General features: G+C 49.7%; 1 protein-coding gene, 1 long non-coding RNA gene and 1 other non-coding gene across 5 annotated transcripts in view; 2 read left to right on the forward strand and 1 right to left on the reverse strand.

Moving 5' to 3' along the window:
* The first annotated feature begins 650 nt into the window (after positions 1–650).
* LOC120638216 lies at positions 651–17,874 on the forward strand. The gene is made up of 2 exons (XR_005659754.1): positions 651–986; positions 17,118–17,874. It is a non-coding gene; the product is annotated as an uncharacterized LOC120638216 (long non-coding RNA).
* On the forward strand, positions 9,010–9,147 carry LOC114815661. Its single transcript, XR_003763464.1, has one exon. It is a non-coding gene; the product is annotated as a small nucleolar RNA SNORA7 (small nucleolar RNA).
* The window catches only part of SLC38A9 (solute carrier family 38 member 9), an 82,996-nt gene continuing 72,041 nt past the window's right edge, over positions 16,525–27,479 (reverse strand). For all 3 annotated transcript variants that reach the window (XM_029061160.1, XM_029061164.2, XM_029061179.1), the window contains 2 exons: positions 25,830–26,029; positions 16,525–18,377 (listed from right to left, as the gene is read on the reverse strand). In XM_029061160.1, coding sequence (XP_028916993.1) covers positions 25,864–26,029 — 166 coding nt within the window. In that variant the 3' untranslated portion in view covers positions 16,525–18,377; positions 25,830–25,863. The remainder of the gene's footprint in view (positions 18,378–25,829; positions 26,030–27,479) is intronic.

Genomic DNA, 27,479 nt, shown 5'->3' on the forward strand with positions numbered 1-27,479 from the left:
AAGTGTTTAACAAAGCCCATTAAAAAAAGGGGGGGGGGGCAGAACCGGGATTAGAAGCCAGGTCCACTGACTCCCAGCCCCGAGCTCCTTCTGCCGGGCCACCCTGCATCCCAAAAGGATTTGAACCTCTGCTGATGCCGACAAAGGGAAGCTGCCGGACAGACGTCCACAAGCGGCACGGCCTAGTGGATAAAAACCCAAACCAGGGAGTCAGAAGGACCTGGCTTCTAATCCCGGTTCCGCCGCTTGTCTGCTGTGGGACCTTGGGCAAGTCACTTCACTTCTCTGGGTCTCAGTTACCTCATCTGTAAAGTGGGTCTGAAGACCGTGAGCCCTACGTGGGACAGGGACTGTGCCCGACCTGATGATCTTACATCTACCCCAGTGCTTAAACGCTGCGAGACACAGAGTAAGCACTTAACGAATACCACTATTATTGCGATGAAGATTATTCTGGAGGACAGGGCCACGTCAAGATCAGCTCGCGGTGTCCCAAAGCAAATCATCCCCCGTCCGCCACCCCCCACCCCCCAGCTGAAACCTGGCCTCTCCAAGTGTCATATAAAAGCAAGGAGGGAGGGCCAAGGGTCAGCGCTCGAGTTACTCAATTCTGCATCTGGCGTGCTGGAAGCTTCTTCTAAAACATACTAGACTGATGATGAAGTGACTCTGGAAGACCTTAGCCGGGAAAAGCACCATGTGGAGAAAAGGGGAAGGTTTGTCGGAGGATTCGGAAGGGGCAGAGCCAGGGTAAAAGAGCACAGAGGAAACTGAAATGGGTGCAGGGAGTTGGGGCGCTCAGTCGGGTCCCTTACGGACCTCCCGGTCCGCTCCGCCCTCCTCCGAGGAGGGGCGCTTCCCCGACAGGTCCCCCGGCCAGACTCTCGCCCCCCATCACCCGGACTTTTCCGAGGGAAGAGGTCGCATCCGGACGTTTGATTCGATCCGCACAGCTGGGGCCTCTCATCCTATCCCCCGACAACCCGGTAAGTCGGAGGAACTCTCCGCGGCTGGGCTTTATTTGAAACTCTCTAAACTTTTCTGCTGACGTGTAAGCACATCTGAGCCGCCTCCCCCTCCTCCCTCCACCTCCCCCCCGCATCTCCCCTCTCCCCCCACCACCCCCATTTCCCCACTGACTCCCAGGGCCCCCAGCTCTGCCTTTCTTTTACTGTGGAACTGATGTCAGCCGAGCTGGGCCGCGGCCAGGAACAGTTCTGTTACTAATGAATTGGCGGGATAACAAAACCAGCCGCAGGTCTCCTGGAACGAGTCCGCGATTTCAAGTCGGAGCAAACAGAGTAGCTCCAAAGCCTCGGGAGAAGAACAAATGGCATTTGAATCTGCTTATTTGTGTTTAGAGGCCAGAGCCAGGCTCCCCCTGCCCTCTCCGAGGGTTCGTCCGGTTACGGGCGGCCTGCGGACGAGCGGAGGTCGAAGGTCGAAGGAGAGCGCTCCTCTTTCAGCTCGACCTCCTCCTCGGCCCCCCCACCCCGTGAGTCCCTTCCAATTCTCCTCACGGTCTCCCCTCGGGCCTGGGGAGGGAGGGAGGGAGGGAGGGAGGGAGGGCCCGGCTTGGCGCTACATCTCCGCGGCCACTAGGCTCGCGCTTTGTTAGCGCGACCGAGGGGAATGAATCTTACACTTAGTCGCTGCTCCCTTCTCCACCTGCCCCCTCACCTCCAGACAGTCCAAATTTCTGAAGTCAATAGCAGGGCTGCCGGGGAACAAGTTCTTCTTTGGTGGCGTAGCGGATAGGGCCCGGGCCTGGGAGTCGGAAGGGCCTGGGTTCTGATCCTGGCTCTGGCATGGTGGATAGAGCACGGGCCCGGGAGTCAGAAGGTCATGGGTCTAATCCCGGTTCTACTCCCTGCTGAACAAATAACACAGTCATTATTATTATTACTACTATTATTATTATTAAATCATTTCACTTCTCTGGGCCTCAGCCCCCTCCATGGCATAGTGGATAGAGCATGATAAGTTCATGGGTTCTAATCCTGGCTCTGCCACTTGTCTGCTGGGTGACCTTGGGCAAATCGCTTCACTTCTCTGGGCCTCAGTTTCCTCATCTGTAAAATGGGGATTAGGACTGTGAGCTCCATATGGGACAAAGACTGCGTCCGTCCTGATAACCTTGCATTTACCCCAGTGCTTAGAACAGTGCTCGGTACGTAGTAAGTGCTTAAAAAATACATCATTTTTTTTTTTTTGTATGAGAGTGGCTTCATATCAAACACCTTGTCCTGACTAATGGTATTTATCAATGGGGAGCAGTGTGGCCTAGTGAATAGAGACCGGGCCTGGGAGGCAGAAGGTCATGGTTTCTAATCCCGACTCTGCCACTTGTCTGTTGGGTGACCTTGGGCAAGTCGCTTCATTTCTCTGTGCCTCAGTTCCCTCATCTGTAAAATGGGCGTTAAAACTATGAACGTTGTGTGGGACAGAGATTGTGACCAACCCGATTACCTTATATCTACCCCGGCGCTTAGTACGGTGCTTGGCACGTAGTAAGTGCTTAACAGATACTATAAGAAAGAAAATATTGAGTGTTCATTGGGTGCAGAGCACTGTACTGAGAGCTGATCTCCTGTGAAGATTTTGGGGGACAGCATATGATTCCTAAGTCCCTGGTCAGGGATAAAAAGTAGATGTTCCTTTTTCAACAAGATTGATCTGGGTGACCCCACGTTGCAAGACCGTTCCCTGAGGATCATTGATTCATTTGCAAAAATGACATCCTTGCAGTGAGAACGCTCTGGGTTAAAACGATCAGATAGCCTCGTTCTCTGACCCAGTTTGAGAATCTCGATCTTACGATCTATGACTTTTGCCGTAAAATAACCCTGGGGAACCACGGGCTCCTTTCCCACTTGGCGATATTTTAAATCCTTCCACTGTAATTTATTAGGGTCTAGCTGTGGTTCGTTTTCGAATAATAGTCCATCAATCAGTGGCATTTACTGAGTGCTTTCTGAGGGCAGAACACTGAACTGAGCATGTGGGAGAGTATAATGCGACAGACCTGTTAGACACGTTACCTGCCCACAACAAGCTTACGGTCTAGAGGGGGAGAGAGACATGGATATCAATAAATAATGTAAGGATAAGGAAAACAGGGCCGAGAGGCTGAGGACAGGGTGAACACCAGATGACCTAAGGGTCATAATAGTATTCGTTAAGCACTTACTACGCTCCAAGTACCGTGCTAAATGCCGAAGTAGAGTCAAGGTACTAGTCGGCCAGAGCCCCTGACCTAATTCTATATGGAGCGTCTAGTCTAATATGTTTTTTAATAATAATAATAATGATACTAATGACAATTGTGGTATTTGTTCAATGCTTACTATGTGCCAAACACTGTACTAAGTGCTGGGGTAGATACAAGGTAATCGGGTTGGACAGTCCCCGTCCCACTTGGGACTCAGAGTATTAATCCCCATTTTGCAGATGAGGTGACTGAGGCAACTTGCCCAAGGTACACAGCAGACAAGTGGCGGAGCTGGGATTAGAACCCAAGCCCTTCTGACCCCAAGGCCCGTGCTCTTCCCACTAAGCCACGTGTGGGAGGAGTGATCGAGAGGACTCCTGGCAGTCCCTTCTTTATTGTTTGCAGAAAGTTTAGTTTCTGACCTAATGTGGCAAGTAGAGAAACGGGGAAACAGGGCTTATGCCTCTGCTCTCGAACCTGCCTCTTGGTATCCTCTTCCAATCCGACAACCCTGACGTTATCTCAAACTCCTCTCGTTTTCGACCCTCAAATCCGTCATTCACCAAATCCCGCCAGGTCTTTCTTCACGACATCTCCAGATTTTGCTCAGTCATTCAAAGGTATTAATTAATTAATTAATAAGTGCTTACTCTATGCGAACACTATTCTAAGCACTTGGGAGAAAACAATATAAACAGAGTTGGTAGACCTGTTCCCCGCCCACAAGGAGTTAGCAGTCTAGAGGGTTCTAGACTCCTTCCTCTCCAACCTGTAGACGGTAAGCTCGCCGTGGGCCGGGAATGTGTCCGTTTATTGCGGTATTGTACTCTCACTGCACTCTCTGTACAATGCTCTCACACAGTAAGCACTCAGTAAATACACCTGACAGACAACCGAATTGCCACCACGCTGGACCAAGCATTTGTCATAACTCACCTCGCCAACTCCATCAGCCTCCTGCCTCCTGTCTCTCCCCTTTCCAGTTCGTACTTCACTCCCGCTGCCCGGCTCATTTTTCTAAAAACATAATTTTACCCCCATCCCTCCGCTCCTCTACAGCCTCTCTGATTAGACGGTGAGCCCATCATTGGGCAGGGACTGTCTCTATCTGTTGCCAAATTGTACATTCCAAGCGCTTAGTACAGCGCTCTGAACATAATAAGCGCTCAATAAATACTATTGAATGAATTTAATAGTATTTATTGAGCGCTTACTGTGTGCAGAGCGCTGTACTAAGCGCTTGGAATGAAATGAAATGAATGGATCTCCTTGCTACGTATCCTTGATCCTCTTCCAGCACAACCCAGCTAGACTGGAAGCTTCTTTCGGGCAGGGAACCTGCCTACTAACTCTGATATAGTGTACTCTCCCGTCTGCTTAGTATGGCGTTCTGCACCCAGAAAATGCTCAATCAATATGATTGATTGATTACCCCGGGCCCCAGACTTCCCTCCTCTCAAACCAATCTCTGGACTGTGACTCACTCCGGCCCGTCTCACCTTCAGCTGCTTGGACTGAGCTCTCCCTCTCGCCTGGAACTCCCTCCCCTTTCACGAGAAGCAGCATCACTTAGTAGAAGAGCCCGAGTTTGGGAGTCATGGGTTCTAATCCCGACTCCGCCACTTGTCAGCTGTGTGACTTTGGGCAAATCACTTGGCTTCTCTGTGCTTCAGGTACCTCATCTGTAAAATGGGGATGAAGATTGTGAGCCTCACGTGGGCCAGCCTGATGACCTTGGATCTACCCCAGCGCTTAGAACAGTGCTTGGCACATAGTAAGCGCTTAACAAACACCATCATCATCATATCCTTGTCTTTAAAGCAGCCAATCCCCTTTCCCCCTCCTACCTCACCTCGCTACTCTCCTACTACAACCCAGCCCGCACACGTCGTTCCTCCTACCTCCTTCATTTGCTCTTGCTCCTTCATTCATCTCCTCTCTCAGCCCCACAGCTCATATGTATGTCTGTATATTTCTGTCATTTATTTATTTATTCATTTATCTATGTATATGAATGGCTTTCTCCCCCTCTAGACTGTGAACTCGTTGTGGACAGGAAATGCGTCTGTTCTTATATGTACTCGCCCGAGCTCTCAGTACAGTGCTTTGCACAAGTAAGTGCTTGATGAATACAATTGAATGAATGAATGTGTCCGTTTATTGTTGTATTGTACTCCCCCAATCACTCAGGACAGTGCTTTGCACACAGTAAGTGCTCAAAAAATATGATAGAATGAATGAATGAATGACTATCTGGCCTCTAGAATGTAAGCTCCCCTCCCCCTCAAGACTGTAAGCTTGTTGTGGGCAGGGAACGTGTCTGTTTATTGTACCGGACTCTCCCAAGCGCTTAGCAGAGTGCTCTGGACACCGTAAGCGCTCGATAAATATGATTAAATCCGGCTGATTGCTATTAAGATCTCCCCATCTTCAAAGCTCTTCTAAAATCACAGCTGCTCCAGGTGGCCTTCCCTGACTAATCTTTCACCCTCCCACCCTATTCCCCCTTCTACTGCCGCTTCTAAATTTCCATACGTACTTTGGTCCTCAACCCCTAAACACTTAGGTAAACCCTCTGCATAGGGCCTACGTACATAATTTTAAAGGCCCATCTCTTCCCGCTCGCTCTAATTTCACTTAGCGTCTCTCTCTCCCTTGCTAGATTGTCAACTCTTTGAGGGCAAGGATCATGGCTATCGATTCTATTAAACTCACCCAAATGCTTAGTGCAGTGTTCGAGTTAGTGCTCGATAGACTGAGCTGGTTGTCGGCAGGGACCGCGACTGCCAGCTCTGCTGTACTGTACTCTCTCAAGGGCCTAGTGCAGTGCTCTGCGCAGAGTAAACTCGATATGTAGCACCGATTGAGAAACACGATCGGTCGACTGATTAATATTACTAAAGACTGGAATCCTACGATCACGTGACTAACCAGCGGGACCCCGATATCTGCTTAATTCATTCATTCAATAGTATTTATTGAGTGCTTACTATGTGCAGAGCACTGTACTAAGCGCTTGGAATGGACAAATTGGCAACAGATAGAGACAGTCCCTGCCCATTGATGGGCTCCTAAGAGATGGGTGGGTGACAACAAGCTTCATACCACACCCTCCTGGCCATTAGAACTAACGTTTTATCAGCTCCGCTAGTAAACTGACATCTTGCTAATGGAGAAACGGAGGAGAACTAATTAATTAATGTTGGTATTTGTTAAGCGCTTACTATGTGCAGAGCACTGTTCTAAGCGCTGGGGTAGACATAGGGGAATCAGGTTGTCCCACGTGGGGCTCACAGTCTTAATCCCCATTTTACAGATGAGGTAACTGAGGCCCAGAGAAGTGAAGTGACCTGCCCACAGTCACACAGCTGACAAGTGGCAGAGCCGAGATTCGAACTCATGACCTCTGACTCCAAAGCCCGTGCTCTTTCCACGGAGCCACGCTGCAAGGCAGGATGTGAGATAGCCTTCATACCAATGTTCAAGGTTTAGACTCTAGGGCGTGGGTAGAAAACTTTTCGGTGCAAAACACCCAAACCGAATGACCATTTGGAGAGTAAAGAGCCAGTCAACCAATCGGTCGTATCGATTGAGCACTTACTGTGCGCAGAGCACAGTACTAAAACCTCGGGAGAGCACAATACATTGAAGTTGGTAGACGCATGCCCTGCCTTCAAGAACTTGTAAACTATAAAGCCAATTATCCAGTGTTAAAGAAGTGTAGTTTACCTTATTGTAAATTTCTAACTCTATTGAACTCCTCCAAGTGCTTAGTACACACAGTAAGCACTCCACAAATTAATTGATTAATGATTTTGAATGCCTCATCCCCACACTCCACCCCACTGCAACGCTAATAAGTGATAATTGTGGCATCTGTTACGCGCTTACTATGTGCCAAGCACTGTGCTAAACCCCGGGATCGGTACAAGACACTCAGATCGGATTAATCCCTGCCCCACACGGAGCTCACATTCTCAAGGGGAGGGAGAACAGGTTCCCCACTTTACAGATAATAATAATAATGATAAAAACGATGGTATTTGCTAATCGCTTACTATGTGCCAGGCACTGTACTAAGCGCTGGGATGAATATAAGCAAATCGGGTTGGACACAGTCCCTGTCCTACTTGGGGTTCACACTCTCAATCCCTATTTCACAGATGAGGTAACTGAAGCACAGATAAGTGAAGTGACTTGCCCAGGGTCACACAGCAGACATGTGGCAGAACCACGATTAGAACCCATGACCTTATCGTGCTCTATCCACTCTGCCACGAAGGGGGTTGAGGCCCAGAGAAGTGAAATGACATGATAATAATGATAATAATGATTGTGTTATTTGTTAAGCAGGGATTAGAACGGGGATTAGACCCATGAGCATCTGACTCCCGGGCCCATGCTCTATCCACCATGCCAGGCTGCTTCACTTCTCTGGACCTCAGTTCCCTCATCTTTAAAATGGGGATGAAGACCGCGAGCCCCACGTGGGACAGGGACTGGGTCCAACCTGATTAGCTTGTGCCTGCCCCAGAGCTTAGTACGGTGCTCGGCACAGAGTAAGGGTTTAACACAAACCTAAAAAACCATCATCGCCAAGATCCTCCCTCTCCTCTCCATCCAAATCACTACCACGTTAGTACAGTCCCTCATCCCATCCCGATTGGATGACTGCATCAGCCTCCTTTCTGACCTCCCAACCTCCGGCCTCTCCCCACTTCAGCCTGTACTTCACTCTGCTTTTTACATCTTTCTACAGAAAATCTCTGGTCATGTCACCGTCCCCCCTCCTCCCCCCGACAAAAATCTCCAGTGGCTGCCTATCAACCTTCGCATGAAGCAAAAATTCCTCCCTCTTGACTTCAAAACTATCCATCCCCTTGCCCCCTCCTACCTCACCTCCCTTCTCTCCTTCTCCAGCCCAGCCCGCACGCTCCGCTCCTCTGCTGCCGCTCACCTCTCACCTGTCCCACCGCCGACCCCTGGCCCACGTCCTACCTCTGTGGCCTGGAACGCCCCCCTTCTCAAATCTTCCAATCACACTTCCCCTTTCCATTGCCCCACTGAAGGCTCGCCTCCTCCAAGAGGCCTTCCCAGACTAAGCCCCCCTTTTCCTCAGCTCCCCCTTCCCTTCCCTTCACCCCGACTCGCTCCTTTTGCTCCACCCCTCCTCCCTACCCCACAGCACTTGTGTATATGTGTACATATCTATTTTATTTATTCATATTAATGCCTGTTTACTTGCTTTGATGTGTAATGATAATGATAATGTTGATATTTGTTAAGCGCTTGCTATGTGCCAAGCACTGGTCTAAGCGCTGGGATAGATACAAGATAATCAGGTTGTCCCACGTAGGGCTCACAGTCTTCATCCCCATTTTCCAGATGAGGTCATGTGTATATATATATATATATATATATATATATATATATATATATATATATATATAATTCTATTTATTTATACTGATGCCTGTTTTACTTGTTTTGCTGTCTGTCTCCCTCCTTCTAGACTGTAAGCCCGGTGCGGGCAGGGATCGTCTCTCTTCATTGCTGAATTGTGCTTCCCAAGCACTTAGTATAGTGTTCTGCACACATTAAGCGTTCAATAAATACGATTGGATGAATGAATGAATTCTGCTCTCCGAGGGCACACCCTCACTTCCCAGATCTAGAAATCCCCAGAGAAGAGAAGATTGTATCTCACAGGATAGTTGGAATGTAGTTTCCTCCCTACCCACTCCAACACCACCACCGGCACAATCTCATCCCAGTAAGGGGGGAGGTCGAGTTTAAATCCCCTCTCAGGGTTGCTCCTGGAGAGTTTCCAGGACTCTACCAGTCGACTATAGGAGGGAGAGTCAAGCAGAGGCGTATACCCATTTCATTCCTAGCTCGGCCAGGGGCTAGTGAGTGGAAGGCCATCTGCTACACGTCAAGACTCCCCTTCTCTGGGCAGCAGCAGCAAGGGAGAGACTTGAGGGAGGAAGGAGGCGACGGTAAACCACTTCCGTATTTTTACCAAGAAAACTCTACGGATCCGCTATCGGAATGACTGCAGATGGAGGCGGGGCCTTCTGGGAGAGATGCGTCCGTGGCGTCGCTATGGGTCGGAGGCTTAAGGCAACAACAACAAGTCTAAGCAGAAAGAGGCTTAACCTCTGAGAGTTGCTATGGCAACAGAAAACTGGACCAGCTATTCATTTTCTTAGCGCATCCCTCTAGACCGTAAGCTCGTTCCGGGCCAGACACGCCTCTGTGAGTTCTGTCGTATCGTATTCTCCCAAGCGCTCAGTGCGGTGCTCTGCACAGAGCACGTGCTCAGTCAACACCAGTGAGTGACTGATTCCAACCTCCAAATGGTTGAGAGAGCCTGTGGATGAAACGCTACCTTAAAGGATGTCCACTATGCTTTGTGATCTTTGAATCATTCACTCAGTCTCATTGGACCGCGGTTTCCCCAAATATAAATGGGAGAGACAGCTCCCATCACCTCCTCCAGACTGTAAGTGCCCCCTCTAGACCGTAAGCTCGTTGCGGGCACGGAACATGTCCACCACCTCTGTTGTACCGCACCCTCCCGAGTGCTCAGTTCAGTGCTCCGCACACAGTAAACGTTCAGTAAATGCCATTGGTGATGCTGTCCTGGAAGCAGAAGAATGCGTCTGTTATGTTGTTTTATCGTACTCTCCCAGCACTCAGTACAGATCTCTGCACACGGTAAGCGCCCAACACACACGATTCACGTGACAAATCCTTTTTGAAAATGAAAGCAGAAGTCTGAATTAGACGCCAAGGGATGTACATAGGCAGGGCATAAAATGCACGGGCTTCCATTAGCCTTGGTCTCCAGAAGGTCCAGGATACAATTTAGGGAGTACTTGGGGCTCCGGGTTTGAAACAGGCCTCAAGTTCTCCAGGAGGTCTGAGATCCCTCTTCCTCCCGAGCTCGGGAAACGCACCAACACCCATCCGGGGCCTTCGGCTGCTTTACTTCCCTCCTAGATAGTAACTCAGCCACTTCAAATCGTGCAGCAAGCTGAATTTGACCCAAGCTGGACCCAACTCTCCCCTTTATCTCTGCGGAAAGCTCTGGGGCTGACAGTGGAGTTCTGTGTGCGCGGAGAACGGAGAATATGGCCCATTGTCCAACCAGATGCAAATTATGGTCCCGATTCAACAAAAAACATCTGTCTTCCATCCACTGAAAATCAACAAGGAACGGGGAAGCCAGACGGGTCTTCTGTGACACGAGGCCCTGTTTTGGCCGAGTCTTTCCATAATCCATATTGTGAATTGTGATGAGGGAGCAGAAGGGAAAGAAATGGAAACTCCAGAGAGTTTCTGGGTCCGAACGCATCTTTCAATCCCCCTCACCCAGTTCCAAGCTAAAAATCGAAGGGTAAAATATTCTCTGGGGATTCCTGGGAGAGAAAGTTCCGAAAAAAGTTCCAAAACGGCCAAGGCTCGTCATTTCGGGAGGCTGCCTGAGCTTCCCGATTCCGACACTCACTTCCTTCTACGGACCTTTGGGCCACAGAGCAACACTGAGCCGGAATCGAAGGGGAAGGGCTCAGATTTCAAGGACGCAGCCGTGATCTCCATTGCCCGGGACCCGGACCCGATCCCTCGCTTCTCTCGGGGCAAAAGCGCCAGCTCCAGATCCCGATCCCTTACTCTCCTGCCCTGACGCCTCTTCATTCGACGCTTTCTCTTCATCGGTCTTAATTAGGAAGAGTGATGAACTCAAATAACCGACTTTCATGGAGGAGCTTTAACTGAGAAACCAAACCCTTCGAAACTCCACAGATCAGGAGCCCCGGCCAGCACGGGCCTTGGGAGTCAGAGGACCCGAGTTCTAATTCCACTCTCTCACTTGTCTGCGGCGTGACAACCTTGGGCAAGTCACCTCACTGCTCTGTGCCTGTTACCTCATCTGTAAAATGGGGATTAAGCCAGTGAGCCCCACGTGGGACAACCCGATTCCCTTGCGTCTCCCCCAGCGCTTAGAACAGTGCTCGGCACATAGTAAGCGCTTAACAGATACCAACATTATTATTATTATCAAGCCTCCTTGCTGACCTGCCTGTCTGCTCTTCAATTCATACTTCACCCTGCTGCTCAGATCGTTTTTCTTTAAAAAAAAAAAAAAAAGCTTAGTTCACATCTCCCCTCTCCTCAGAAATTTCCAATGGTTGTCCATCCATATCTGCATCAGATGAAGACTCCTTACCGTCGGCTTTAAAGCACTCAGTCAGCTCTCCCCTTCCCACCACACCTCGCTGCTCTTCTACTTCAATCCAGCTCGCTCCCTTTGCTCCTCTAATGCCAGCCTACTCGTTGTACCTTGATCTCATCTTTTTATCCCTGCCCTCGTCCTCCCTCTGGCCTGGAACTCCCTCCTCCTTCGTAACGGAAAGACCAAGACTCTGCCCTCCTTCAAAGCCCTCCTAAAATCACACCTCCTCCAAGGGGCCTTTCCTGACTGCCCCCTCACTTCCAATCAATCAATCGATGGTGTTTTTTGAGCACTTACTGTGTACACGGCACTGTACTAAGCTCTTGGGAGAGTCCGACATGATTAGCAGGCACGTTCCCTGCCCATAACGAGATTAAAGACTTCCCTGATTAAGCCCCTCCTTCCATGTCACTTATGCATTTGTGTCTGTACACCTTAAGCGCTTTGACTTTCATGGCACCCCATAGATAATAATAATAATAACGATGATGGTATTTGTTAAGCGCTTACTATGTGCCAAGCACTGTTTTAAGTGCTGGGCACAGATTACCTATCTGTAATTAATTTTATGAAAAGCCTGGAAAAACTCATTAAATGTGCTAATGTAACAACTGTCACAAAAATACAGTTTGTCAATTCTATGGTGTTTCCAGTGACAGCGTTTGGATCCGAAAGGGTCTTGGAGGAAATTAAGCCAATGTGGTCTTTGGAAGGCCAAGTGACTCGACTTAGATTAGCATATTTTGGAAACATCATCAGGAGGACTAACTCTCTGGAGAAGACACCAAGTCCAGGAAAAGCATGAAAGAGGCAGCCCGGCAGCTAGATGGGTAGAAACCGTAACGGAAGAACAGTTAACAAGGTTCCGGTTTATGGCAGAAGATAGGACGCTCCGGAGAAAGTATATCCACAGAGCCGCTGTGAGCCGCTACGACTCGTTGGCATTTGATAATAATAAATTAATTTTAACGTCTGTCTCCCCCTCTAATCTGTAAGCTCCTTCGGTTGAGGGCAGGGCCCGTGTCTACCTACTCTACTGCACTGTACTCTCTCAAGTGCTTACTACAGTGTTCTGCACACAGTGAGCGCTCCGTAAATACCGCCGATTGATTTTCTCAGAATCACGAAGTCGGGGTTGGGTTTTGGTCAGCTGAAGGTGGGTGGCAAACAGAGGTAATTTACAGTCAATCAATAGTATTCACTGAGTGCTTATGATGTGCAGAGCCCTGTACTAGTCGCTTGGGAGAGTCCAATACAACAGAATCGGCAGACACGTTCCCTGGCCCTACCGAGCGTACGCTGAAGAGGCAGTTCAAAGTAATTGCCTGAGGTCACGCAACGGGCAAGGGATGGAAGGAGGCAGGATTAGAACCCAGGTCTCCTGAGCAATAGTCTGTGGTAGCCTTCTATTTGCTAAATGTAGCAGAGCGAGACTATCAACGAGGAGACGCAATGGAGAATCCTGCCCGCTTTCGGTTGGAAAAATCTGTCCAGCACTTTGGCTAGGTAGTCGTTTCTATCCTTGGCTGAAGTCTTGCTCTGGCCAGCAGCGAGACTAGGAGTGGAGCGGGTTACCCCGATCTCCTTTTTTTTTTCTTTAGGGTATTTGTTAAGCTCTTACTATACGCAAGAGCTTAACAAATCCCATAAAGGAAAAAAAAAGGCATCGTACCAAGTGCTGGGTAGCTATAAGACAGGTTGGACACAGTTCCTGTCTCTGCGAGGCTAACGGTCTGAATTCCCATTTTACAGATGAGGGAACTGAGACTCAGAGAGGTTAAATGACTTGCCCAAGGTCACCCAGCAGAAAGACAGTTGGGTCCGAATTAGAACCCAGGTCCTTCCGACTCCCCGGCCCGTGCTCTATCGGCTAGACCCCACTGCCTCTTCCGCACCGCCTTACCGTTTTAACACCCAGGGAGTCGGTCGGCTGTGGGTCGGTCTATCGGCCGGGCCCAGTGCTCGCGAGCTGCCTTTTTTTGGGAAGCTTCCCTCCCAAAGGCCCGATCTGAGCTCCCCCTGCACATCCGGCCGCCACATCATTCTGCCGCAAGGGAATTGTTTTTTAATCCCACTGAATGGTCTTTCTCAGTTCCCGCCGTCAGACCCTTGTTCCTGCTTGACATTTAGCTGAACAGTGCGGAGGAGGTGGGGATTAGTCAGGTTGAGTAAGATCGGCACAAGAGAAGCCTTTCGGCCTCGGGAGGAGAAAGAGGGCCGGTTCTGCCCCCCACCCCCTAAGTAGAAACATCCTCTGTGGATCGGCTCTCCGTGCCACACAGGACACAGATGAAGTCAGTTTGCAAAATCACCCCGGTGGGGGGGAGGGGATTCTGGGACAATAAGAGGGCATCTGGGGTGGACCGAGGTTCGTTTTGAACTCTCTTCCATCCTCCTGCCTCCATCCCCACTCTCCTCATGAACAACTCCTCCATCCTCCCTGACACATTGATGTAGCGATAGTTTCATGAGCTGCTAGCCACAGGCCTTTCTCTCCCTCCCTCCCCTCCTTCACGATAGGACTTTCTCACAGGTGGAACAATAATAATTATTAACGGTATTCGTGAGCACTTATGTGCCAAACACTGGGATGGGTACAAGGTAATCAGATCGGACACGGTCCCTGTCCCACGAGAGGCTCGAAGTCTAAGGGGGAGGGAGAATGGATATTTAGTCCTGATTTTTACAGAAGAGGGAACCGAGACCCTGAGAAGTGAAGTGACTCACCCAAGTTCACACACAGCAGTGGAGCGGGGATTGGAATCACTTGGCTTCGCAAAACCTCTGAGCCAGGTTTCCGGTCACCGTGACAGTTGGTAATATTTTCTGGGGCGTCAGAGGGCCCTGAATTCAGATGAGGTAAGGAATAAGCCCGTCGAAGGGCAGGGACTGTATCTGTTACCGATTTGTACATTCCAAGCGCTTAGTACAGTGCTCTGCACATAGTAAGCGCTCAATAAATACTATCGAATGAATGAATGAGTACAGGGGCGAAGCAGATGGTAGTTTGTAGAGGACCCATTTTTCCCACTCATCTGCAACGAGGTTGGCCTTCAGCAGGGTATCCTTGATGAAGTCGTAAGTCACCAGGTTGGCAGTCGACAACGGTGTTCCGGGTGACGTTGCGTGGGTTTCCTTTGTCGGAGAGGCCCCCCCTTGAGCCAATGGACATCGGGGAGAGAAAGAATTGGGGGGGAAGGAGCGCAGAGAGGGGACAAGTCGTGGTTATCACGTTTCCCTGACGTGAAAAGTAATAATAATAATAATAATAATGTTGGTATCTGTTCAGCGCTCACTACGTGCCGAGCACTGTTCTAAGCGCTGGGGTAGACATAGGGGAATCGGGTCGTCCCACGTGGGGCTCACAGTCTTCATCCCCATTTTACAGATGAGGGAACTGAGGCACCGAGAAGTTAAGTGACTTGCCCAAAGTCACACAGCCGACAAGTGGCAGAGCCGGGGTTCGAACCCATGAGCCCTGACTGCAAAGCCCGTGCTCTTTCCACTGAGCCACGCTGCTTCGAAAAGTCCCTAGTCCTCTAGAATCTAAGATCCTCAGGGGCAGGAGACTGTCTCCCATTCTTATATTGTGCTCTAAGCACTTAGGGCAGTGCTCTGCGCACAGTAACTGCTCAATAAATATCATCGATTAATTGGTTTCCTGGCTGCTTCGTGCCTTTGTCCAAGACTCCCGATTCAGCCAGTCATTCATTGAGTCAGTCGTATTTATCGAGTGCTTACTGTGTACAGAGCACTGCGTTACGCCATTGAGAGTACAATATAACAGACCTATTCCCTGGCTTACAGTCTAGAGTGGGAGACAGACATTAATAAAAAAAATTACAGATAATAGTAATAATGATGTTAGTATTTGTTAAGCGCTCACTATGTAGTAAGCGCTTAACAAGTACCAACACTATCATGTGCAGAGCACTGTTCTAAGCGCTGAGGTAGACACAGGGGAATCAGGTTGTCCCACGAGGGGTTCACAGTCTTAATCCCCATTTTTCAGATGAGGGAACTGAGGCAGAGAGAAGTGAAGTGACTTGCCCAAAGTCACACAGCTGGCAAGTGGCAGAACCGGGATTCGAACCCATGACCTCCGACTCCCAAGCCCGGGCTCTTTCCACCGAGCCACACTGCTTCGCTATTATGTACCTAAGTGCTGTGGGGCTAGGATGGGGGGTGAGGAAAGGGAGCAAGTCAAGGTGACGCAGAAGGGAGTGGGAGGAAAGGAGGCTTAGTCAGGGAAGGCTTCGATAAGGCTTTGACGGAAGGGAGGATAATTGTCTGTTGGACTTGAGGAGGGAAGGGATTCCAGGCCAGAGGCAGGACGCGAGTTAGAGGTCAGTGGCGAGATGGACGAGATGGAGGTACAGTGAACAGGGTTGGCATTAGAGAAGCGAAGTGTGAGGGCTGGGCCGGGCCGTAGTAATGATAATGATGTTGGTATCTGTTAAGCGCTTACTACGTGCCGAGCACCGTTCTAAGCGCTGGGGTAGACACAGGGGAATCGGGTCGTCCCACGTGGGGCTCACTGTCTTAATCCCCATTTTACAGATGAGGTAACTGAGGCACCGAGAAGTGAAGTGACTTGCCCAAAGTCACACAGCTGACAAGTGGCCGAGCCGGGGTTCGAACCCATGACCTCTGACTCCAAAGCCCGTGCTCTTTCCAGGGGGTAGGCAAGGCGATTGACTGCTTTGAACTTGATGGTGAAGAGTTTCTGTTTGACGCAGAGGTGTAAGGGCAATCACTGGAGGTCACTGAGGAGTGGGGACACGTGTCCTGAACGTTTTTGTAGAAAAATGATCCGGGCAGCAGAGCGAAGTAGGGACCGGGGTGGCGCGAGACAGGAGGCTGGGACGGCAACAAGAAGGCCGATAAAGTGACGGAGGCGGGACAGGTCGAGTAGCCTGTCGGGGATGAATCGGCGGCAGACTCCCGTGAGGCGTTTATCCGGCGACGATCAGAACTGCACCTATCCCAACAGGCTCTCCCGGTGCCTTCCTTGTCGCGAACAATTTATCAAGCCCGTTTCAAACGGTCGAGAGAAAATGAAACGAAACATTGCTTTCGGAAATAATTTTGATTTCATTTATTTTTATGTATAAAAAGACAATAAATTACATTTTGGAGAACGACAGCTTGGGTTTCGAGGCTCTTCTTAGTGCTATTTTGCCACGCTTGATTACATAATCCGCCGGCAGCGGACAACTGTAAAATGAGGGGAGAGCCGGGACAGTCCGTGCGCGTGTCCGAGGAGACGAAGATGTCTCTGGCACTTAAATGGACGTAACACTCTATTGTGGGTATCGTCCAGGTTTGGAAGTGAGCTAGCCATCCAGACCGGTTTGACTCCAAATGCCCCGAAAAGACGAAGCCTCATCTTGCCTCGAAAGCAGGTTTAGATTGGCGTAAAGTAAGAAGGTGGCAAATACTGTAAAAAATATCCAGTGTCCATAATCCCGAATCTTATCAGTGAGTGCAGGGGACAAGGATGTCTGGTTCTTCGAACCCTGACACTTGAAAGAGTCACATTTGTTGCGCTTAGCTGCATCTTTTTGGAATGCACTTTTCAATATGTTGCTAATTATTACTTCCCAGTTCTGAGCAATGTGCCTGTGCAATGTGTCCAGTATTTATGCAAAATGCCTTTCTTGGCAGAGACCAGAAATGGAATACAGATGCAGATAAACACCTCTCAGCAAAACTGGAGTCTCAGAATTTGTTGTGAAACGCAATCGGTCAGACTTAAGTATGACTGGTGGGAGCCAATCTGACGGATCACGCCAAAACTCTAACATCTTGGACGCTTCTCGGGATGAAATGAAGCACGTCAAGCTCATGACTGCTCCATCTGTTTCAGTGGCCCCGTCGAGGACCACCTCCCTCGGCCCTAAACTGCCTCGGGAGATGGACGGTGATATGAAGCCAAAAGAAACTACACAAACAAAAAATTCAACTTCCACCTGTGTTAATATTAAAATGAAAAGATACCCTTATATTTCACCTCGCAGAGTCGCACCTGGAGAGTTTCCGATCCTCTACCAGTCTCGACTACGGGAGGGAGAGTCAGGCAGCGGCCTGTCCATTCCATTCCTAGCTTGGCCAGTGGCCGACGAGTGGAAGTCAACCTGCTGCAAGTCAAACTCACCTGCGTCGGGCAGCGGCGGCTTGGGAGGGTCGAGGCGAGACTCGGGTTTACCGCGCGGAAAGAGGCGACGGTAAACGGCTTCCGTATTTTTACCAAGAAGACCCTGTGGATACACTATCGGAACAATGGCGGACGGAGAGCGTGGCGTCCTGGGAGAGATGTGTCCATGGCGTCACTAAGGGTCAGACGTGACTTGACAGCATAAAGACGACAAACCCTTACGTTTGCTAAATAAAAAAACAACTGGATTTCTGGCTTGAAGTGGTACACAGTAGTGGATGTCTCATTTAATAGCAGTGCTTCCCTTTTAGGAAAGGGCACATTTATCTGCAATTTTTCCCCGATCTTATCATCATCAGTGGTATTTATTGAACACCTTAATGTGTGCAGAGTATGGTACTGAAGGACTTGGAAGAGTACAGTAGGACAGAGGTGGTAGACACTTTCCCTTCCTACAACGAGCTTACGGTCGTATCTGAGGTCGGCGCCATCAGTCATCATCAAACTGTCAGTTACATTTCTTCTGGCCAAAGAGGGGTCATTACTTTACACACTTGAAGATGTCAATTCCTCAACCAGAGGCCTTTAAAGGACGAAAGTGCCAACTCTCTTGTCCCGGCGGAGGTTTCTCGGAACCACCAATGAGAAAGCCCTCCGACGGCGGTTAAAAAGGAAGCATTCAAGGCAACCAAGGTGGAGCCACACTGGAGCTGGGGAGGAAGTTTCATTTCCAGGCTCCCGGCGTGATTTCAGCTTTATTGGAAGAGAACCTGAAATGTCAAGGAGTAGGATAAAATGAGGTCACAGTGGGGAGAGGGAACGTAAAGACTGTAAACCCGTCAGAACGAGTGAACCTGGAGTGCTCCATGGACAGAGGCAACTCCCTGAAAGTACCCGATTCTGGTGACTCTCCCCCCGTTTCAAAGCCTTACTGCACACCTCCTCCAAGAGGCCTTCCCTGCCTAAGCTCTCTTTTCCTCTTCGACCCCTTCTCGCATCACCCTGACTTGCTCCCTTCATTCATCACCCCCCTACCAGCCCCACTGCACAGCATATCTGTCGTTTATTTATTTAGTTCTATTAATGTCCGTCTACCCTTCTAGAATGTAAGCTCGTTGTAGCGGGCAGGGAACGTGTCTGTGATATCGCACTCTCCCAAGAGTTTAGTCCAGTGCTCTGCAAACAGTAAGTGCTCAATAAATAATAATAATAATAATGTGGGTATTTGTTAAGCGCTTACTATGTGCAGAGCACTGTTCTAAGCGCTGGGGGAGATACAGGGTCATCGGGTTGTCCCACGTGAGGCTCACGGTTAATCTCCATTTTACAGATGAAGTAACTGAGGCACAGAGAAGTGAAGTGACTTGCCCACAGTCACACAGCTGCCAAGCGGCAGAGCCGGGGTTCGAACCCATGAGCTCCGACTCCCAAGCCCTGGCTCTTTCCACTGAGCCACGCTGCTTCTCTTATGCAATTCTCAACTCGATTGCAACTCAAATGCGACAGACTAATAATAATAACGGTATTTATTTAACACTTACTCTGTGCCAAGCACTGTTCTAAGCATGGAGGGGGATATAAGGTAATCAGGTTGTCCCACGGGGGCTCACAGACTTAATCCCCATTTTCCGGACGAGGTAACTGAGGCACCGAGAAGTGAAGTGACTTGCCCAAAGTCACACAGCGGACAAGTGGCGGAACCGGGATTAGAACCCACGTCCTCTGACTCCCAAGCCTGGGCTTTTTCCACTAAGCCACGCCGCTTCTCAGACAAACCGACCGAATGGAGGTAGCTGCCGGAGCTGGGCTAGGAGGGCAACGGGAGAGCGACCAAGCGCTTTCAGGTCAAGTGAGGGTCAGGCACGTCCAAGAGGGGAATTGTTATTATGAAAAGCACGGTGTTTTCAGACATTGGCAGCTATTCCTCTACCACCCGCGGTCTCTCCCAACCAGCCAAGTCTGTCCTAAGTGGGACGGCAGCGGGAGAAGTGAGCCGTGTGACTTAGTGGTTAGAGCCCGGGCCTGGAAGTCAGAAGGACCCGCGTTCTCATCCCGGCGCCGCTACTTGTCTGCTCTGTGACCTCGGGCAAATCACTTCACTTCTCTGGGTCTCACTTCCCTCGTTTGTACGATCACTCTTTGTTGAGCACTCACCGTGTGCAGAGCACTACACTAAGCGGTTGGGAGAGTACGGTGCAACAGAATTAGCAAATGACGTCCAAGAGGGCATCAGCCAGAGCCTCTTCCCGGCAGGAAGCCCAACCTCGCCAGGGCCCGTCTCTTGAGCCGCGGCTACCCGAGGGTCGGGAGAGGCCCGTTCGCGGGCCCACGGGCCACTCTGGCCCACCTGCTCCTTGGGGCCACGGTAAGGGTCTCTGCCAGCACGGAAGCCTAAACCCTGGCTACAGTGGAGAGCGCTGAGAAACTAGGCCGAGGGCTGAGAGACTAAGACCCAACCAAGCCCTGCCCGGCGTGCCCGGCTTTGGAACTCACTGCCCTGGGCTTTGAGTTGAGTCCGGGGGAAAATCTTCCAATTATCACCTGATAAGATCAGGGAAATTTAAGGAAACGGATCAATAAATCGAGAATGTGAATTCCTTCGACGCAAGGTTCCGGAGATTCCCTGCCCCGGGTTCTTCCTGAAAAGCCCTCCAAGAAAGGTCTCACAACCCTTTGCTACTGGTCTCATTGGTTTCGCAGCATCCCTTTCTTCACAGCGGAATGGTAGTGACTATCCCAAACCACAAATCCACGTTCCTCTCACATTGTGATTCTGGGAGGGGGAGATTTTTAAAAAACAATAGTTTCTAAGTATGCTCATCTAAGAGGGAGAGGACAGACGGAATGATCTTTCAACTCCTGTTTCGGACTTATTTCATGGATGATTCCCAGGTTCAGGTGAAAATCTCGGGAGCCTCGGTATCAAAAACTCCTCGAAGGCAGACTTGAAATGGTGTCGGGATCACTTCTCATCCCGAATCCGTGGGGGTTCCGCCAGGCTCTGAGCCGGGGCCCTCCTCTTCTCCTCCTGCATTCACGTTCTTGGACGACTCATCCGCTTGTCTTCGGCTACTACCCTTCCGCGGATGACTCCCAAATCTACCTCTCTAGCACCGACCTCCACACCGTCGACTCATTACGGGCAGGGAACGTGTCTGCTGATGCTGTTTTACTGTACTCTCCCACATGCTTCGTACAGCGCTGAGCACATGGTAAGCACTCAGTCGGTACCACCGATTGACGGATCGACTGACCAATCAGCCTGGCTAGCCAATTTCCTCTTGCCTCCGAGTCAGCTGCAATTGGATGGCCTGGCAGCACCTCAAATTCAACATAATGTGACCCAAACTGAACCCTTCTACTAAACCGTCCTCCTCCCAACCAGCTCGGGTCTACTGACACCACCACTGTCCTCAATGGAACTGAAGCCCACTACCTCGGGGGTCCGCCTTGACTCCTCGTGGTCTTTCGGCCGGCACGACCACCTGCTAACTCCTGCCCGCTACGCCACCGAAATCTATCACAGATCCATCCAAACGGCCACCGCCCTGGGTCAAACACTTATCACATCTCGGCTAGACGACTGTATCCGTCTCCTTGCTGACCAGCGCTTAGGACAGCACACCGCACACAGTAAGCACTCAGTAAATGCCACGGTTTGATCGACTGGCCTCCCTGCCTCCAGCCTCTCCACTCTTCAGACACCGGCTTTCTCAAAAACCTGCAATGATTGTTCCTATCCTTCCAAATCAAACGTAAACTCCTTCCCACAGGCTTCGGGGCTCTCCTCGAAGGCCACCGCGGTCGCACTCTTTGCGTTTTCCAAGCCCGCCTCCTTCGTCTCACCCCACCCCCGCCAACGCTTGCTCCCACCATCCCCCTGGGGCTGAATCTCCTTCCCTCGCACTAAAATCTGCCAGACCTCTGTCATTCCCATATACAAAGTCTTCCTAAAATCCCACCGTCACCAACAAACCTTCCCCAACTAATTTCCCACCACTGAGACTTTGTCAACCCAACTGCTACCTTGAGTATTTATCTATTTCTTCATCCCTATCCTCAGCAGCTTTGTATCTAGGTACATACAATCACTCTCCTTCTTTCTCCCAAGCTCACATTCTCAGTGCACCTCCCCTTTGACACAACCGCCCCCTCGTTCACGTTGTATCCCCTGGCTTGGAACTCCCTCGCTCTCAAAATCTGACAGCCCCGGCTTTGCTCACATTCAAAGCTCTACTAAAATCCCACCCGCTCCAGAAAGCCTCTCTTAATTCACAGTACTCTATATTATACCCATAGGAATTTATTTATACTCAACCACTGCACTTTTGTATATCATTTAACTGGACATTCAATTATTTATCTTGGCTACTCTATTTGTAACTATTTTTATGTCCGTTTGCTTCACTGGAGTGTAAGCAAGCTCCATATGGGCAAGGAATATATCATTCTTGTTTTCATTACGGGCAGGGAACATTTCTGCTAACTCTCTTGTAGAGTACTCTCCCAAGTGTTCAGTACAGAGTTCTGCACATGATAATAATAATTCTGGCATTTGTTAAGCGCTTACTATGTGCCAGGCACCGTACTAAGTGCCGGGTGGATACAAGCTAATCGGGTTGGACACGATCCTTGTCCCATGTGGGCTCACAGTCTCAATCCTCATTTTACAGATGAGGGAACTATAGCCCAGAGAAGTGATGTGACTTGCCCAAGGTCACACAGCAGACAAGTGGCGGAGCATGGTAAGCGCTCAATAAATACGCTGATCGATTGACTGATCCTTTTCAAGTGCTTAGTCTAATGCATTGCGTCAAATGGGTGCTCAAATGCTAATACGAGTAGAATTGAGCATTGGCGTTTATTTATTCTGATTCCATTATTTATAAATATATTTCTATGTCGGTCTCTCCCGTTTGAGTGTAAGCGCCTTGTGGGGAGGAAACTTGTCTTTCGCTTCTGTTGAACTTCCTCCGGTACTTAGTACAGTGCTTTCCCCTCAGTAGGCACTCAATAAATACCATCACCACTACAACTACGTTACTTCGGCCTCCCCATCAACGTCCATTAGGCTCTAGCTTTTTTTTTTTTTTTTTTAACGGTATCAGTCAAGCGCTTAGCACCATACTAAGCGCTGGGGTAGATAAAGGCTAATCAGATTGGACACAGTGCATGTCCCTCTTGGGGCTCACAGTCTCAATCCCCATTTGACAGATGAGGTAACTGTGGCCCAGAGAAGTGTGCCTGGCATATACTAAGTGCTTCACAAATACCACAATTATTATTAGTAATGTTTGCCGTGATATCTGAGAAGCTCGAACGGGGAAGAACGTTATGGGGGGTGGGCTCGGTCTGGTGGGGGGCAGTAATCAGCCGCCCGTCAACAGACGGCAGCCGTCGTTTGAATCCTGGTGACCCCGACTCCAGTTCGGAGGCCCGCTGATGGCCGGCAAACTCTTGCCTGCGTGGCCACGAAGAGATGGCTACCAGCTGACAAGAATGAACTGTGCCAGAAATCACTATTGGGAATTGCCATTCAAACGAGGCAGAAAATATTTTCGCACTTCATCATGTGGCTCGGAATTTTGTTTTTTCAAAAGAATGTTTGCTCTGCCCCTTGCCAACTTGTTCGCTGCTCCGGCTTCACCTCGGGCACGATAACAATCATTTCCCTGCCCCAGAGGATCCTTTATCACTCCCCCCACTCGCGTTGGGGTTTCCATGTTAACTAACCTTATTCCCTTTCAACATTAACGTGTACCAAGGACCCTTTTTTTACCCCACAAAAGGACTTTCTGACTTCCTTCCACTCCCCGTTGTTCCTGTTCTTACTTAATACATCAAGCTCCAGTCCACAAATAGTTCAGAGGGAAATCATCAATGGGGATTTTCTATTTTCCAAGGTCATATATGGGTGGGCGTAGGAAGTGCAGGTGTCCATGCCCCTGATGTAATTTACTCGTCGACAAACTCAAGGTGAGTCATAAAGTGAACACCTCTGGCATCTCGATTCAGGGCTGAACTGAATCTTACCAGGTAGTTGCTAAATACTCAGATAGGACAAGGTGGAGGAAGGCCAGGAATGTGTGGACAGCAATGAGAGGGTGTGTGGATAATTTTCAATAAATTCAGTGTGATTACACAATACACTTTTCAAAATCAATGTACCCTCAAATAGTTTAAGCCTCAAAAAGAAGATTAAAAAGCATGGGCGAGTGGAAAGTAATATCTTGAAAGTGTTTTGGGCCTCATGGACCTCGGTATCAATGGTGACAGCTAAACTGTGTTATCTCCCGACAAGGAAAATATCCACCATCCAGTAATCCGTGTCCTAACAGGCAGAAGTGGAGATGGCAGGTTCTTTCTTTCCTTTTTTGGATACCGACCGGGGGCTTGGGAGAGTCAATGGAGGGGGGTCTGGTGAATAGCGCACGAGAGTGAAGTGCGGACTTTCATCCTTGCCCCTTCGGTTGCTTAGCTGGAGTGAAATTCTTCAAGCCTACGTTGGGAGAAGTCTCTGAACAGAGATCTCAGCCCTCACCCCTCTGTCCCCGTAGAGTTCTAAGGCTGACCCCCCACTTCCCTTGCTCCAAGACTGGCTCAACCTTACAGGGAATCCTGTTTCCTGAACTGGGAGGAGGAAACTGTGGCCCTTTACACTTTTATTCTGGTCTCCGCCCTGACACGGCAAATGGCTCAAGGCTCGGGAAAATCCAGACGTGTGGCTGGTTGCGGTCTGGGACCCGAAAAGGAGGCTGAGTTTAGGGGACCGAATTTTGAGTTTTGACTGAGGGTCTGATTGTGTGGGTGCGGGGTAGGAAGTGGGGAGGAAGGGGAGAAAATACTACCAACACTCCGAAGATGTGGGCTTCTGACTTATGTGGGTGCAGCGTAGGGACTGGGGAGGAAGAGGAGAAAATACTACCAACACTCTGAAGAGATGGGCTTCTGACTTATGTGGATGCAGCGTAGGGACTGGGGAGGAAGAGGAGAAAATACTACCAACACTCCGAAGATGTGGGCTTCCACCAGAGATCTGGGAGAGAAGTCGTGAGAGGGGATTCCCTGACAGAAATCCACTTACTTGCTCTGGCGGATGAAGCCAGTCAGTGGTATTTACCGAACGCTTACTGTGTGCAGGGCACTGTCCTAAGTTCTTTGGGACAGTCCAATGCAACAGAATTAGCAAACACGCTTTCTGCCCATAAGAATTTACAGCCTAGAGCGGGAGACGGGGAGTGATTATGGAGGCTCATCCTAACAGGACCCAATCCTTAGGGCATTGGCATAAGTAAGAAGAGCTGCTCGCCCTTGGGGATACAATTAGGCGGAGGCCTCACCCTAAGCCCCCCAAAAACTCTCATGTTTTCTCCAACTGACTGGTGTAGATGGGATACATCGCTCTAGACCGTAAGCTCGTTGTGGGCAGGGACTCGGACTGTTGATTGTCGTACTGTACGCTCCCAAGCGCTCTGCACACAGTAAGTAATCAATAAATATGGCTGAACGAATGGACTCTAAGCTCCTTGGGGGCTTATATATATGGGGGATTGTATCTAACACCTCGATTGTACCGCGGTGGTCTCCCAAGCACCGAGTAGGGGGCCCTGCACATGGCGACTGCTGGATAAATAGCAACTGACCGATTGATCGGGGCCCACCTGCTTTATTCACCTTGCACAGATCGACACTGGCCGAACGGCCTGTGCCGTTCGTGTCCTGCTTGAAAACAGAGGGGTCACATGCACAGGAGACATTCAGCCTACAGAAGACCGGTCCGCTGGGAACTGGCTTTCCAGTCCCTCGCTCCGGTTGGGCGCCAGATATTTACCAAAAGAAGAGAAAAAGAGAACACCTTTCACTTCTACTTGTGGTGGTAGGTCCTCGACCCTGCTCCGAACAAACCCCTTAACAAATGCCCGCACCAAGCAAAGGGCAGCAAAGTCTCTTCAGGTGCCTCTATCCCTATCTGAAAAGGAAAGCACACCATTGACCGAAGGGGAGCCAAAGAGGAAGGAGGAGGAAAGGTGGAGGGGGAAGAAAGGGAGAAGAGGAGGCGGGAAGAGAAACGGGCAGGGTCAGTTCTCTTTCTTTCTTGTTGCCCTCCTCCCGGCACCAATCCCCCGAATTCACCACAACCGTTCCCGGTGAGGGAATCGCAGAGACCACAAGTGACATTTACGACCGAGTTTACGCGGTACTGCCGCCTGAGTTCGAAATACCGAGGGAGGTCTTGGGAAAATGAAGCTGAGGCTTTCACATCAGAAACTGTGCGATCATGTTAGTCAGGCCCAGGAAAATGACGAAAGAGTGGAAGAAAACCGTGGGCCACGTCAGCCGCTCTTCCCGGTAGAGGCTGATCATGTGGATGAGGGAAGGATACACAAACACGAAGGCCAGGCCACATGCTGCTCCCGAATATCTGAAAAACATAAACTCAGTGTGATGAGTGTCCTCAGTCTTTTTTTTTTTTCATTCACTCGTATTTATAGAGGACTTATTGTGCAAAACATTTGGGAGAGTACAATATAACAATAAACAGACACATTCCCTGCCCACGACGAGCAGTGGTATTCGTTACACGCCTACTATGTGCCAGGCACTGTATTAGGTGTCGGGGTCCAAACATACAAGCTCATCGGGTTGTATACAGTCCATCCATGTCCCTCACAGATGAAGTACTGAGGCCCAGAGTCGTGATGACTCGCCCAAGGTCGGAAAACTGACAAGTGGTGGAGCCGGGATTAGAACCCATGTCTTTCTGACTCCAGGCCTGTTGCTCTATCTACTAGATCACACTGTTTCTCAAGTCAGTGGAGTGGAAAGTCAGTCCACTGCCCTCAGTGAGTTTTTACTAAGCGCTTTCCACGCACAGAGCACTACAGTAAACGTGGGGAAAAATGCCGAGGGGGGAGTCAGTCTAAGAAGTCATCTTGAGGTTCTCGGCTGAAGATATTTTTATATGCTCTCAGAGTCAAAATAAAACATTGTTTCTTGTTTCTCTTTCTTGACTCAAGGGCGCCCGTTCGATAAAGGCGATTTATTTTCCCAACGGATACCCAGCTGCAAATTCTGTGCCTTTGACATTCTAGCCACATCCTCACTCAGACCTGAAGATAGGTTTCTCACTTTGATCTTTCACACCTTATAATAATAATTATTATTATCCATTTTGGGCAGGGAATGCATCTGCCAACTCTGTTATAATATACTCTCTCAAGTGCTTGGCACAGTGCTCTGCACGTAGCAAGCACTCAAAAAATTCTATCGATCATTATTACTATCATTGTATTTGTTAGGCTTTTACTATGAGTAAAGCGCTGTTCTAAACACAGAGGCAGATACAAATTACAGACACAATTCCTGTCCCACATGGGATTCACAGGTCTCTGTAGGAAGGAGAACGGGGATTGAATCCGTATTTTACCGACGAGAAAACAGAGGCACAGAGAAGTGACGTGACGTGCCCGAGTCACCCGGCAGGCAAGAGGACTAGAACCCAGGTGCTCCGACGCCCGGGCCCGGGCTCTTCTCCCTAGGCCGTGCTGTTCCTCGTACGTCAGTGATAGTTTCTGTTCTCTTAAGGATCCGTCAGCCCTAACGACGTGAGAATCAGTGAATGCTCCACTAGGAGTCAATATAATTTTCAGAGACAAGCCGAGAAAAATGCACATACAGGACCATGTTAGGAGAGGCTTGAAACCGCCCTAATTTCCACCACTTAAATACTCTCTTCCTTAAAAGATGTGACCCACCCCTACGAGTTCATTATACGCCAGGGGCACCGGCTCACTGCTCCCCGACAGACACATTCAGAACTCTTCCCTACTACTAAGGGGAGCAGCATGGCCTAGAGGAAAGAGTACGGGCCT

This window comes from Ornithorhynchus anatinus, chromosome 1, assembly GCF_004115215.2.
Source record: "Ornithorhynchus anatinus isolate Pmale09 chromosome 1, mOrnAna1.pri.v4, whole genome shotgun sequence".
Taxonomy (NCBI): domain Eukaryota; kingdom Metazoa; phylum Chordata; class Mammalia; order Monotremata; family Ornithorhynchidae; genus Ornithorhynchus; species Ornithorhynchus anatinus.